Source organism: Lithobates pipiens, unplaced genomic scaffold, assembly GCF_037356315.1.
Source record: "Lithobates pipiens isolate NorthernLeopardFrog02 unplaced genomic scaffold, aLitPip1_a1.2 Scaffold_16, whole genome shotgun sequence".
NCBI lineage: Eukaryota > Metazoa > Chordata > Amphibia > Anura > Ranidae > Lithobates > Lithobates pipiens.
In genome coordinates, this window is record NW_027507748.1 from 365,692,823 (window position 1) to 365,706,439 (window position 13,617).

Here is a 13,617-nt window from a genome sequence, read left to right on the forward strand (position 1 = left end):
ACCAGGTGGGATTTATACCCGCGCGAGAAGCAAGGGATAGCACGTCCAAGGTGCTTAACCTAATACACATAGCCCGCTCTAGCGGCACACCCTGTGTCCTTCTTAACACGGACGCAGAGAAGGCGTTCGACCGGGTGGACTGGTCGTACATGTTCTCCGTCCTGAGACAGGTGGGGCTGGGGGAGGTGATGTTGCGCCGCATAGCGGGAGTGTACTCTAACCCCTCGGCACAGGTAAAGGCAAATGGGATATTGTCCGATTCCTTCCAGATTACAAATGGCACTAGACAGGGTTGCCCACTCTCCCCCTTGCTGTTTGCTATCTCCTTGGAACCATTTCTGGCCACGATCAGACTGAACCCCGACGTCCAGGGCATACGGGTTGGTAAAATGCAACACAAAATTGCGGCGTACGCAGACGACCTCTTATTTACACTGACAAACCCAGCAATATCTCTCCCGAACTTGCTTAACCAATTTGAGATCTATGGGACTATGTCCAATCTACAGATTAATTTCACGAAATCGAAAGCGATGGGGATAGCGATACCGCCAAACACTCTACGGACGATGCAAACTGACTTTCGATTTAAGTGGACATCTACAGCACTGACTTATCTTGGCACGAAAATTCCGGCCGACCTTTCGCGAATATATGAGCTGAACTTCCCGCCCCTGCTTACAACTACTAAAGTATTATTGTCTAAATGGCAGACGAACCTAATCTCCTGGTTTGGGAGATGTAACCTAGTAAAGATGAGTATACTCCCAAAATACCTCTACCTCTTTCAGGCCCTACCGGTGGCTATACCGTGCACATTCTTTAAAAGAGTGCAGGCTTTGTTTGCGGAGTTTGTCTGGGCCCACAGGAAACCCCGCATCAAGCGCTCACAATTGACTGCGCCCAAACATTTGGGAGGCCTCGCCCTCCCGGATGTCAGAGGCTACTACTTGGCGGTTCAATTGGCCAGAGTCGTCGATTGGCAACGGCACGGGGCACTGAAGCTGTGGGCCCAGATAGAACAGGAGCAATCCACCATCCCCCTAAATAGGGCACTCTGGTGCTGGGATGGGATCCCAACTGACCTTAAGACACATCCCCTGATTGGAAACACTCTGACACAAAGTGCAAAAGCTATCCTGAAGACACAGCAAACCACTCGGACTTCTCCTCTGACCCCTATCTTAGGGAACCCTAGCTTTCCACCGGGCATGTCAACCGCACACTTCCGGACTTTAAGAGACACCGACAGGACCGTGGCATCAGGTTTCGTGAGGCAGGACAGATGGCCTACCATTGCGGAACTGATGGACCCCTTAGGCCTTTATAGACTTACCTTCTGGCCGGCAGTACAACTACACCATTTCCTTCAAACCTTGAGGGACCCGCAAGCATATGCTAGGCAACTTACGACTTTTGAAGAGTTATGTTCAGAGGTGGAACCCCTCCCACATACGCTGTCCAAGACATACAATCTGCTGAACACCCCCCCTACCCAGCCTTTGTTACCCAGCATCAGACAATGGGAAACTGATCTGCAGTGTAAGTTCACGGCAACACAAATACAGAATATGATCCACTTGTCCTTTAAATCCTCAATCTGCACCAAAACACAGGAAAATAACTATAAGATTTTGACGAGATGGTATCTGACACCCAGCAGACTCCAAACTATCTTCCCCGAGGCATCGGATAGATGCTGGAGGTGTGGGACGAGCAAGGGTACGATCCTACACATTTTCTGGTCATGTTCCAAATTAACCTCCTTCTGGACGACAGTCCGCTCGATCTCTCAAAAGTTTACGGATTTCATAATCCCGGAGGATCCCGCTTTCTTTCTGTTGCATGTCTCTACCATGTCTGTCAAAACGTACAAAAAAGCTGTCCTACGTCATCTGGTGAATGCTGCCAAGTCCTGTATTCCCTTACTCTGGAAACAGCAAAACCCCCCTACTATAACACTCTGGCTGAAAAAGTAGAAGAAATTAATAGAATGGAAGATCTGATAATGACCGCGAATAACAAAAACGAGGTGTATCAGAAAACATGGACCCACTGGAATATTTTTAAATATTCAGAAGAGGGCAAAACCCTCCTTGGTTTGGGTCAAACTAGTTAATGTTAGGATTGGATAAGCTCTGGTTCTGTGAACCTGGCTGTTTCAGGGGCCATGTCCAGAATTGTTTCCCATCCCCCTTCCCCCCCCCCCCCCCTCCCTCCCTTGACCCGATTTTTCCCCACTTATCTTTCCTATCCCGTCTCCACCCACCCCCTCTCCTCCCTCTTCTGCCTTTTCTCCCCTTCTCCTCTCTTTCCCATCTTCACTCTCTTCTCAGTCTTTACTCTTTCCTCTTCGGTGAGGCCCACGGATCGCCGACCTTCTAGGATCTGCGTGTCAGAGGGGCGTGGACAATATGAGAGCCTGGCGTAAGAGAACTGTACTATGGACAATATTACTCACATGCCAATGTGTTATAGCTGGTAGAGAGGGTGTCCTGTGTTCGCTTGTAGAAGTTACCTTTTTTTTTTTTTTTCTGTATGTACGTTTCTGTATCTGACCTCTTGGGACCGGGATTTGTGGGTCTATCCTCTATTTTCTGTTTCTGTATTCATGTGATATAAAACCAATAAAACAGATATTTGCAAAAAAAAAAAAAAGCTTACTCCACCCAGCATACGGCGATTCTTGAAGACATCAGGGCTCATTCAACTAGGGCAGTGGCTACCTCTTGGGCAGCGTATTGCAGGGTCTCACCAGAGACAATATGCAGGGCAGCAACGTGGTCCTCCAGGAATACCTTTATTTCCCACTACAAGGTGGATTCTGCTCATTTATCCATGGCCGACTTCGGCAGATCCGTCATTAGAGCCAATTCTTCAGCATTATAAGAAATAAATATTATTTACTTGCACCCACCCAACTGGCGAGTTATTACCCAGTGTGTGCTGCCATGAAGGCGTCAGGAAAATGGAAAATTGTATACTCACCTTTCCGTAATTTTCCTTTCCTGACGCATCTTCATGGCAGCACACAGTTGCCCTCCCTGTTTCTTTTGTGATGATATTTACAGAGAATGCAGCAGGGTGTCTCCCCTTCAAATTTATAGTTAATCTAATCCTGTCAGGTTGTGGGGGCGGAGTCACAACCCAGTGTGTGCTGCCATGAAGATGCGTCAGGAAAGGAAAATTACGGAAAGGTGAGTATACAATTTTCCATTTTTTACATTTGTTTGTAAAAAAAATTAAAACCATTTTATCATTTTTCCTTCCACTTCACAATTATGTGCCAGCATTCTCTGCACTAAACAATAAGTTCACCATTTGTAACAAGTTATACCCATATTCAGGGTGTAACATGTTACTTTAGCACCTGCTTTTACTGAGCTAAAATGCAGCCCATTAATTGTAATGTGTCATTGCACACAGGTGTGTAAACAAGCGTCGTGCATTCTTCACTTAAAAAAAATAGAAAAATCTGCATTTTTGGTCAGTAATTTATGCCACATGCATGCAAATATGTGCGATTGCACACAAATGTGCGCATATGCCCATTTATATACTGCAGAACAAGAACACGAGCATAAGTTTGCACGAAAATGCACGCAGGATTGTGTGAACTTATACAAATGTAAAAATACATGCAGGTACATACAAAAAAAAAACTTCTGGATAAGTAGATGCTCAAACGGGAGTATCATATGCAGGAGGCCTTACACATGAAGTCTGATGCCATTATCATTGTTCTCACTCTGACATTCGCTGCAGATGTGTGATTGTCAAGTACATGTGTTTGTGGAGCTACACATGCATTCGAAGCACAGGGGGATGGGGTTGCTTTAAAAAAAAATGTGAAAAAATTATTTTTATTGAATTTTTTTCTTTTTTACACTGTCCTTTTTATGAACTTTATTGCTCTCAAAAGGGACAAACCTTAATACTTGAAACCAATTTTGAATCTTTGGCATGTGTTTGAGCCCTTTCACACTGGGGCCGCCCGTGCGTTACCGCTGTTTAAGCAGTGCTTTTTGGCCACTAGAGGGGCACTTTTAACCCCAAAGAAGGGGTTAAAATGCCTGTGTTGCACTCCAGAAGCGCTTTTCAGGCGATTCCAAAATGCTGCCCATTGATTGCAATGGGTATGGGCGTTTTGGGAGCGCTGTATACAGTGCTCCCAAACCGCCCCAAAGATGCTGCTTGCATGACTTTTTCTAATGTCCCACAAGTGCACTGTCCCTGTGTGATAGCACTCAGGCTTTCACATTAGGCATTCACATTCAGGCGGCATTTGAGGCAGTTTGCGTGCATTTTTACAGGTGCTATTTCTAGTGCTAAAACACGTGAAAACTGCCTCAGTGTGAAAGGCTCTTAGTAAAACCATACATATCATTGCAACTACTGTACCTTTGCCTTTTCAATCATCTGAATTATACCTTGTCATGTTTATGATAAATTGGACCTTCATTTGATGGTAAATGGCAATAAATATCTCCTGTGGTTTTTTTATTTTTAATTTTTTTATTATTATTAAAGAAAAACTGGGTCAAATATAGTAATAAAAAAAAAAATGCCATATTTATCGGCGTATAACACGCACCCTAACTTTACGAGGGAAGTTTCAGGAAAAAAACATAAATTTGAAGCAAAATAAGGATCAGTGCCCATCAATGCAGCCTTATCACTGCCCATCTGCAGCCTCGCCAATGCCCATCAATGCAGCATGATCAATGCCCATCTGCTGCCTCCCCAGTGCCCATAATTGTATCCTGATCAGTGCCCATCGTTGCAGCTTGATCAGTGCCCATCTGCAGCCTCTAATATGTCCATCATTGCAGCCTCTTAATGCCCATCTGCAGCCCCTAATATGCCCATCGTTTCAGCCTGTTTAGTGTCCACAACCTCTAATATGCTCATCATTTCAGTCTGCAGTGTCCTTGCCTTTGCCGATCAGTGCAGCCTCGCCACTGCTGGATTATACGGATCCGTGATCTCTGTGTACCCCACACTCACTCACAGTCCCATCCAACTCATATGATAAACAGAACAGTGGTCCAATGCTGGGCCAGGGGGCGGGACTGTGTGACTGAGCGCCGGGTAGACAGGAAATCATTTGGGGGTATTTGTACTTTTCTGTATTGTTAGGGTCTCAAGAAATGAGATGGGCCAACAGTACTTCAGGTGTGATCAGTTTTCAGAGATTGGCACCATAGCTTGTGGACTCTCTAACTTTCTCACCAACCAAATAATATACATCAATATTGATTATTTTTACCAAAGATATGTAGCAGTGTAAATTTTGGCTAAAATGTATGAAGGAAAATTACTAATTTGCTACATTTTAACAGAAACAAAGACTTTTCAGTATTTTTTGATTTATAATGCAAAAAATAAAAAACCCAGCAGTGATTAAATACCACCAAAATAAAGGTCTAATTGTGTGAACAAAATGACAAACATTTCATATGGGTACAGTGTTGCATGACTGAGTAATTCTCATTCAAAGTGTGCGAACACCGAAAGCTGGTCTGGTTAGGAATGGGGTTTAAGTGCCCAGTGGGCAAGTGGTTCAAAAATAAAATTTGACAAAAACTCTTAATATTGTTAATTATTTTTTTTCATACTCGCATTGTGCTCATTCCTTGCTGTCTGCAGGTGCTTGATCAAGAATTAAAGGATTTGGAGTCCCCAGTGGCCCAAGAGCTTGAATTTGTTAGTCAGATTGTTGCTGAACAGCCTCCACATGTTCCAGCACAGCTTCTTCGAGCTTTAGAGAAAGATGCCAAGAATTTGGAAAAGTCTCTTAATTCCATCAAAAATATATCACAAACGCGTGTCAAACATCTGCAGTCCATGCTGGAGCAAGAAAAGGTCTGTATAGTTATTTGCTGTCTCAAATGTTTTTCTTTAAATAAATACTTATATGGTTACTTGCTATGGTGCAAATGCTTGGGTTCCTGGATGTTGTGAGTTGCGTGTTTTTAAGTAAATGTCAAGATAAAGCCAGATTAAATATTTTGTTCACAGGTGAAAGTCTTGGCACAACACACAGAGCTGGAAAGCAAGCTCATTTCCCTTCTTCAGTGGGTGAAGGAAACTTCTGAATCACTGGATTGTGAGGAGACAAATGATTCAGGACTAGAATCTACATTGCAAAGTCCGATAGATCGTATAGAGGTAATTCCTGTAAAACAAGTGTCATGTTTCCAGCATAGTCAGCAATGTTTAAAGTAGAATTCCAGCAAAACTACTCTTAAAAATGCTCTTCCCCCTCCTAACACCTACTCTTTCCAACCGGTAAAAGAAAGATCTGTATGCGTACATATTTTACTTTCTGTCCGGCCACTTGATCCAGCTCCCCTCTGCCAGTCAGCAGTGGCTGCAGGGGAGAAGAGAAAGCGATGGCAACGGATTGGCCATAGGAGCTTTTGGGTGACGTCACCGCTCCCTGGCATTACCAGCTGTTGTCGAGCACCTTTTCCTCTCCCTTGTAGTCAGCGCTGGCTGACACGGGAGATCATGCGACTGGACCAGAGCAATCTGAAAATGGGTAATTATACAGATCCTTCCTATACTGGTTAGTTAGAATAGGTGTTAGGAGGGGGTTAGGAGCACTTTTTTTTTGTATAATCTTTATTTTAGTTTAACAAAAACAAAAGAAAAAAAAGGCACATACAGTGAGGGGGAAAAGAGTATTTGATCCCCTTCTGATTTTGTAAGTTTGCCCACTGACAATGAAAGGATCAGTCTATAATTTTAATGGTAGATTTATTTTAACAGTGAGAGACAGAATAACACAAAAATCCAGAAAAAAGCATTTTAAAAAAAAAGCTATAAATTGATTTGCATTTTAATGCGTGAAATGAGCATTTGACCCCTTAGCAGAACGTGACTTGGTAAGGCTAAACCCTTGTTGGCAATCAGAGGTCAGACGTTTCTTGAAGTTGGCTACCAGGTTTGCACACATCTCAGGAGGGGTTTTGTCCCACTTCTCTATGCAGATCCTCTCCAACTCATTAAGGTTCCGAGGCTGATGTTTGGCAGCTCGAACCTTCGGCTCCCTCCACATATTTTTTTGTGGGATTAAGGTCTGGCTAGGCCACTTCAGGACCTTAAACTGGAGTTCCACCCAAAAATGGAACTCCTGACACCAAGCTCCCACTTCTTCCTCTGGCTCTGCGGTGCCTAAAGGAAATTCACCTCTCCCCTGTCCCTTCCTGCAATCTTCTGGGACACGTGTCAGGTACCAGAAGATTGCCCGGCCATTCGCAGTGCACTCCCCTCTGTGAAGCCGCAGCCAGGCGCCCACAGTTAGGATGCCGCACCGTAGAGAGAAGGGGGAGAGGAGCGAGGCTTTGTGCGCCTGCATTGCTAGACCGTGGGACAGGTGAGTGTCTGATTATTAAAAGTCAGCAGCTACACTCTTTGTAGCTGCTGAATTTTAAATGGGTGGAACTTTACTTTAATGTGTTTCTTTTTGAGCTACTCCTTTGTTGCCTTGGCCATGTGTTTTGGGTCATTATCATGCAGGAATACCCATCCATGACCCATTTTCAATGCCCTGGCTGAGGGAAGAAGGTTCTCACTCAAGATTTGATGGTACATGGCCCCGTCCATTGTCCCTTTTGATGCAGTGAAGTCGTACTGTTCCTCTAGCAGAAAACACCCGCAAAGCATAAGGTTTCCCTCTCCATGTTTGACGGTGGGACTGGTGTTCATGGGGGCAGCATTCCTCTAAACACGACGAGTTGAGTTGATGCCAATGAGTTCGATTTTGGTCTCCTCTCATGACCACAACACTTTCACCCAGTTCTCCTCTGACTCATTCAGATGTTCATTAGCAAACTTCAGATGAGCCTGTATACATGCTTTCTTGAGTAGGGGGACCTTGCCGGTGCTGCAGGATTTTAGTCGCTGGCAGCATAGTGTTTTACCAATATGTTTTCTTGGTATGGCCTCAGCTGCCTTGAGATCATTGACAAGATTGTCCCGTGTAGTTCTGGACTGATTTGTCACTGTTCTGATGAACATTGAAACTCCACGAGATGAGATCTTGCATGGAGCCCCAGACTGAGGGAAATTGACAGTTATTTTGTATTTCTTCCATTTGCGAATAATCACACCATCTGTTGTCACCCAAACTGTTGGTGATGGTCCTGTAGCCCATTCCAGTCTTATGTAGGTCTAAAATCTTGTCCTTGACATCCTTGGACAGCTCTTTGGTCTTGGCCTTGAAATCTGATTGATTGCTTCTGTGGACAGGTGTCTGTTATACGGGTAACAAGATGAGATTAGGAGCACTCCCCTTGAGATAGTGCTCCTAATCTCAGCTTGGTAGCTGTATAGAAGTGGAGCCAGAAATCTTGCTGATTGATAGAGGATCAAATACTTGTTTCACTCATTAAAATGCAAATTGATGAATAACGTTTTTTTTAATGCGTTTTTCTGGATATTTTTGTTGTTCTGTCTCTCACTGTTGAGAAAAAAAAAAAAAAAAAAAAAGCAAAAGAAATAAAAAACCCTACTATTAAAATTATAGACTGATCATTTTGTTTGTCAGTGGGCAACCAAACTAAATCAGCAGGGGATCAAATACTTTTTCCCCCCTCACTGTAAAGTACAATGCAAATAGTGTGTGAATTACAGGTGCGTACATCTCAGTAACTTCAAGTGTACAATCACAAAGCTAGCATGCAAAAAAAGGGGTGCTATACTCCATGTGGTAGAAAATTACATAGAAAAAGGAGACAAACCACTTTAGAGAAACGTACATACTGTAAGCATGCTTACTGGTATCCATAGGTTCCCTAGCAACAGGGAAACAACTTTTAAGTACACTGAAATTATACCATATTATTCAGAATCAGTATAACCTCCGCACTGCCGCCCAAGCTGTGGGTATGACAGCAGGGCTTTAGCCCCCCCCTCACAGTAGAGCTGCCATGACGAGTCGATGTAATCGATTACGTCTACTATGAAAATACGTCGACGTGCATGCAAGGCGTCGATGCGTCACACAGCAAGAGTTGCAGGTCCACATCCCCACCGTGGCTTTAGGCGCGGTGCTTCTCTCATCCTGCTCCGTGTCCCCCTCTCTTCTCCCCCTCCATGCTGCCGCCCCCCTCTCTTCTCCCCCCACATGCTGCATTCCCCTTCTCTTCTCCCCCCACATGCTGCCGTCCCCTTCTCTTCTCCCCCTCCGTGCTGCCGTCCCCCTCTCTTCTCCCCCTCCGTGCTGCCGTCCCCCTCTCTTCTCCCCCTCCGTGCTGCCGTCCCCCTCTCTTCTCCCCCTCCGTGCTGCCGTCCCCCTCTCTTCTCCCCCTCCGTGCTGCCGTCCCCCTCTCTTCTCCCCCTCCGTGCTGCTGTCCCTCTCTCTTCTCCCCCTCCGTGCTGCCGTCCCTCTCTCTTCTCCCCCCTCCGTGCTGCCGTCCCTCTCTCTTCTCCCCCCTCCGTGCTGCCGTCCCTCTCTCTTCTCCCCCCTCCGTGCTGCCGTCTCTCTCTCTTCTCCCCCCTCCGTGCTGCCGTCCCTCTCTCTTCTCCCCCCTCCGTGCTGCCGTCCCTCTCTCTTCTCCCCCCTCCGTGCTGCCGTCCCTCTCTCTTCTCCCCCCTCCGTGCTGCCGTCCCTCTCTCTTCTCCCCCCTCCGTGCTTCCGTCCCCCTCTCTTCTCCCCCCTCCGTGCTTCCGTACCCCTCTCTTCTCCCCCCTCCGTGCATCTGTCCCCCTCTCTTCTCCCCCTCGGTATCTCAGGATGTAGAGTGGAGGTAGAAGCCGGTAAACCCAGCTCCTTCGTTTTCAGAATGGACAGAGTCAGTGACCGCTGACACTGTCCATTTACATAACTGAAACATTGTAACCTCCTGTGATTACGATGTCTCAGTTAATGAATGGAGAGAAGCCGCTGTCTTCTCTCCATTCATTAACAGTGCAGCAGAGGCTGCAGAGAAAGGGACTGGGGAATCTCTGTCCCCAGTCCCTTTCCCTGTCTCAAATGGGAGATGTCAGAAGTCTGTTAAGACCCTTGATATCTCACCATAGCCCCCCCCCCCCCCCCAACAGGGCTGATAAAAAAAATTGCAATAAATAATAATAATAAAAAAAAATTGTATATGAAAAAAACAAAAACACACTGACACTATCCCCACACACCCTCCCCCTTACAAACAAATATATATATATATATATATATATATATATATATATATATATATATATATATCCACGAGTAGGAGGAGTGAAAAGAAGAAAGGATGTTAATACCGTTAAATAGCACGTGATTTTGCCATCACATCCATTTATAAAATATGAAGACTAGAGGGCTCCTCAATCGAAAAATGACAGGAAAAGATTCAGATGTTCAGGTTCGTTGGGTCACTGGGACAAGTTGCAAAAATGAGGAGTTGGCTAGCGCCTAAGGGTTGGGAGCGTTTAAGAGTAGTTTTGCTGGAATTCTACTTAAGGCCCTATTGACATCAGTGCTCTATGCCAATTCACATTCTTTCTCAGATTTTTTGCATTACAGCTTAGGGCAGCCCATTTAGTTGAATGGGCTGCCCTATACGCAAAACTCTTGCCAATCAAGCTCCTGTACCTTTTTCAGGCAGTGAGTCTTGTGCATTTGTTGTGCAACAAAACACGCAATTGTTACTCGTTTTTGGGTGCCTTTAACAATTAACAGTACCACAAGCACTATGTGCATCTGTAGCACTTTTTTGCTCATTTGGGTTGGGGGTTTGGGTTGGGGGTTTGGGTTGGGGGTTTGGGTTGGGGGTTAGGGTTTTCCCTGGAAGAACAAGGTTAGGACTCAGGGATTGGAATAGGGACCTCCCCCAAAGGTCAGCAGGCGTGTCCCGCAGAGGTCAAATGTCAAGAGATCTGGCTGGCCCACCCCCACCAAAGCGTTCCGCCTACCCCAACTAAGTCAGGGCATGAACAAGTTGGGGTAAGCGCTTTGCGCGTTGTATAGTAAGACTAAATTTATAATTTTGAAACATGCTTTGTTTTGTATCATAGTGTAAGTCACTACGGGTTAAAGGGCATTTAAGTGTTAAAGGTAAAACATTTTCTTTAGTCTTGGATAGAGTGAAGAGGGATTTAAATACCTGTCAGTTTTTATAGCTGCCTGTGCCCCTTTATATCTGTTCTCTTTAGCGCATAAATGGGAATGACTACATAAAAAAAATTAAAAATGGTGTGCTGCCCATAGCAACCAGCATTTTCCATTCTATAGCTATATTGGAGAGGTATACAAGTAAAATGGCTGCTTTTGGAAACAGGTGGTGCTTCCAAACGACTTATTGATAAATGTATCCAGTGTCTTAACATTAGTACATCTGTCTATATTACAGAGCCTGAGGCAGCCTGTGGCAGACACCAAGCTAGAACTGGAGAACATAGCTTTTGAAATTCAGTTATTTATCTCTGAGCAAGCCCAAGATTTGACACCTCAACAAAGTCGCGTATTGCTTCGTCTTCTTAATGATCTACAGAGGTCCTTTCGAGAGCTCTCTGAGACAATGGTGGCAAGAAATGAAATTCTGCAATCCCGTGAACGACTGGTGAAGCACAGCATGGAAGTCAAGGTCAGACAGTACATTTCCTATCCTGCAAAGCTCTCACTGCTTACCGAGTTCATTAGCATCTCAAGCACGCTGTGTGTGATATGAAAACTGTTGCTTTCTTCTACCCCTGCGTGACAGTAGATCTTCTCCAGAGCCATTTCCCTACCTGATCTAATCCTAATGAAAAAACAAATCTATATTATTTTAGCTACTCCATGGAAGTTGTTACTGTATGAATGGGAAACAGCAGTGGCTGCTGCAGTAAGTTTTTATGTGCACTGCATTATAATATCTGTGAGCATTAGGCCATATTGGAGAACACTTCTTATTAAAATAAGAACATTTTGCATTACATTTTTGAGTGTGCACAGCAGATGACATGTCCGTATATACAACTAAGCATCCGCGGTAGTGTTCCACTGCTCAGCTACTCTACCCAGCCTGCATCAGCTTGATGGGATTGAAAGGGTTGAAACTGAACAGAAAGTACCAGTAGAAAGCATAGTTTGTTTATGAAACCGCCGAGATCGACAAGAGGTTATTAACAAAAAGTGTAGTGGGAGTGACCACATCATCAATAAATCACTTGTGAGAACAGAGTTTGTGTGTATTAAAAAATAAGTGCTGGAACATTTATCCAAACCCAATCCTTTTATTGTCCTTTACACCCTAAAATTGTATGCATACACATGATGCAATCCAAAATTAATAATAAAATTCAAAGAAAATCAAGTCTTGCAAGATCAGTTCTCCACTCAAATTGTATCCATTATAAACTATACTTGGGTCCTGACGAGCTGCTTAAAGGAGAAGTACAGCCAAAGCTCACAAGTGTACAGCCCTGTGACCCTTTTTCAGCAGAGAGCAGGCTGAAGCCCACTCTCTGCTGACCTCACAGTCGGTCCGAGCTATGGAGTTGGGATCCGCCCACATGCCTGGACCGGCATCTGGCTCAGCCTCTCAGCGACCCACTGAGAGCCTGAGCCGGCCACTGCCGCCTGGTCCACAGCCCAGCACTCCAGTGAGCGAGGAGGGGGCAGAACGGAAAGCTGCTGACTCAGTCAGCAGCTCTTTGCTCTAGGAGCTGTGAGAACCGAGCGATTGGCAATGTTTGATCGCTGTATTCTCAGTGTTAGAGGTGCTGGGGGACAGATGCAGCATTGGCCTGATGCTGCATCCACCTGGGTTACTATGAATAAAAAAAAAAAAAAACCCATACATCTCTTTTAATCTTTGTTATAGCAACAGCCCATTGCATATTGAGAAATGCTGCCTCTCATGGCACTGTAAGCAGTTTGACATGAGTGAAAAAACCCCATAATGAACTAGTAAATAATAAAAAATGTTTAAATTAGTGACACAGTTGAATTTAAAGGCTGCCTGTCAGGTAGCAAAGTCTTAATGTATTCATAGTCCCTGTGTCTGAATTCCTGGGTGGACAATTGTGACAGATTTGCAAGTTTTGCAACAGACTTATTACTGAAGACCAGCAATATTTTTATTTTAAGCAGACAAAGAAAGAAGCGATAAGGGTCAGGTTTTATTCAGTTGCAGTTCAACTTTAGAGCAGCTAAAGGAGACCTTTTATGACTCAAGCTGTAACCTTGCGATGAATCTGTGGCAAGAACTGTCTCATTGCTCCTGTTTAGCATTGGCTTGCTTTGAGACAGAATTGATCAATATAAGATTGTTTTGGGTGTGAAACTTTTTAGCAAGCACTATTGTACATTTGAAGCTGCATTGCAGACTTTTTTTTTTTTTTTGCATGGTTACATTGGTCCAGCATGCATGATATACCTGTGTGATCTTTATGAAACTAAATTTAACTATGCAAATAAATCATACCTAGAGGTGCAGCTTTGAGTATTCAGACTCATGGCTGGCTGTAGTCCTAAATATGCAATGGTTACCCAACTATTTTTCTTCATTGACCGCTATGTACACTGCTTGAATAGACTTTAAATGTAATCTATGGTCACCGCATATAATTCTATAACATCATCATTGCAATAGCAGTACAAACAATTTTTAGCTTACTTGAAAAATCTATTCTATTGTAAATTCT

General features: G+C 44.4%; 1 protein-coding gene across 22 annotated transcripts in view; it reads left to right on the forward strand.

Moving 5' to 3' along the window:
- The window catches only part of MACF1 (microtubule actin crosslinking factor 1), a 416,995-nt gene that overhangs the window by 233,740 nt on the left and 169,638 nt on the right, over nt 1-13,617 (forward strand). For 18 of the 22 annotated variants that reach the window (XM_077482044.1, XM_077482062.1, XM_077482048.1 and 15 more), the window contains 3 exons: nt 5,650-5,865; nt 6,022-6,171; nt 11,340-11,573. The exons of the other annotated variants lie outside the window; for them this stretch is intronic. In XM_077482044.1, the coding sequence (XP_077338170.1) occupies nt 5,650-5,865; nt 6,022-6,171; nt 11,340-11,573 (600 nt within the window). The remainder of the gene's footprint in view (nt 1-5,649; nt 5,866-6,021; nt 6,172-11,339; nt 11,574-13,617) is intronic. 22 annotated transcript variants of the gene reach the window in all.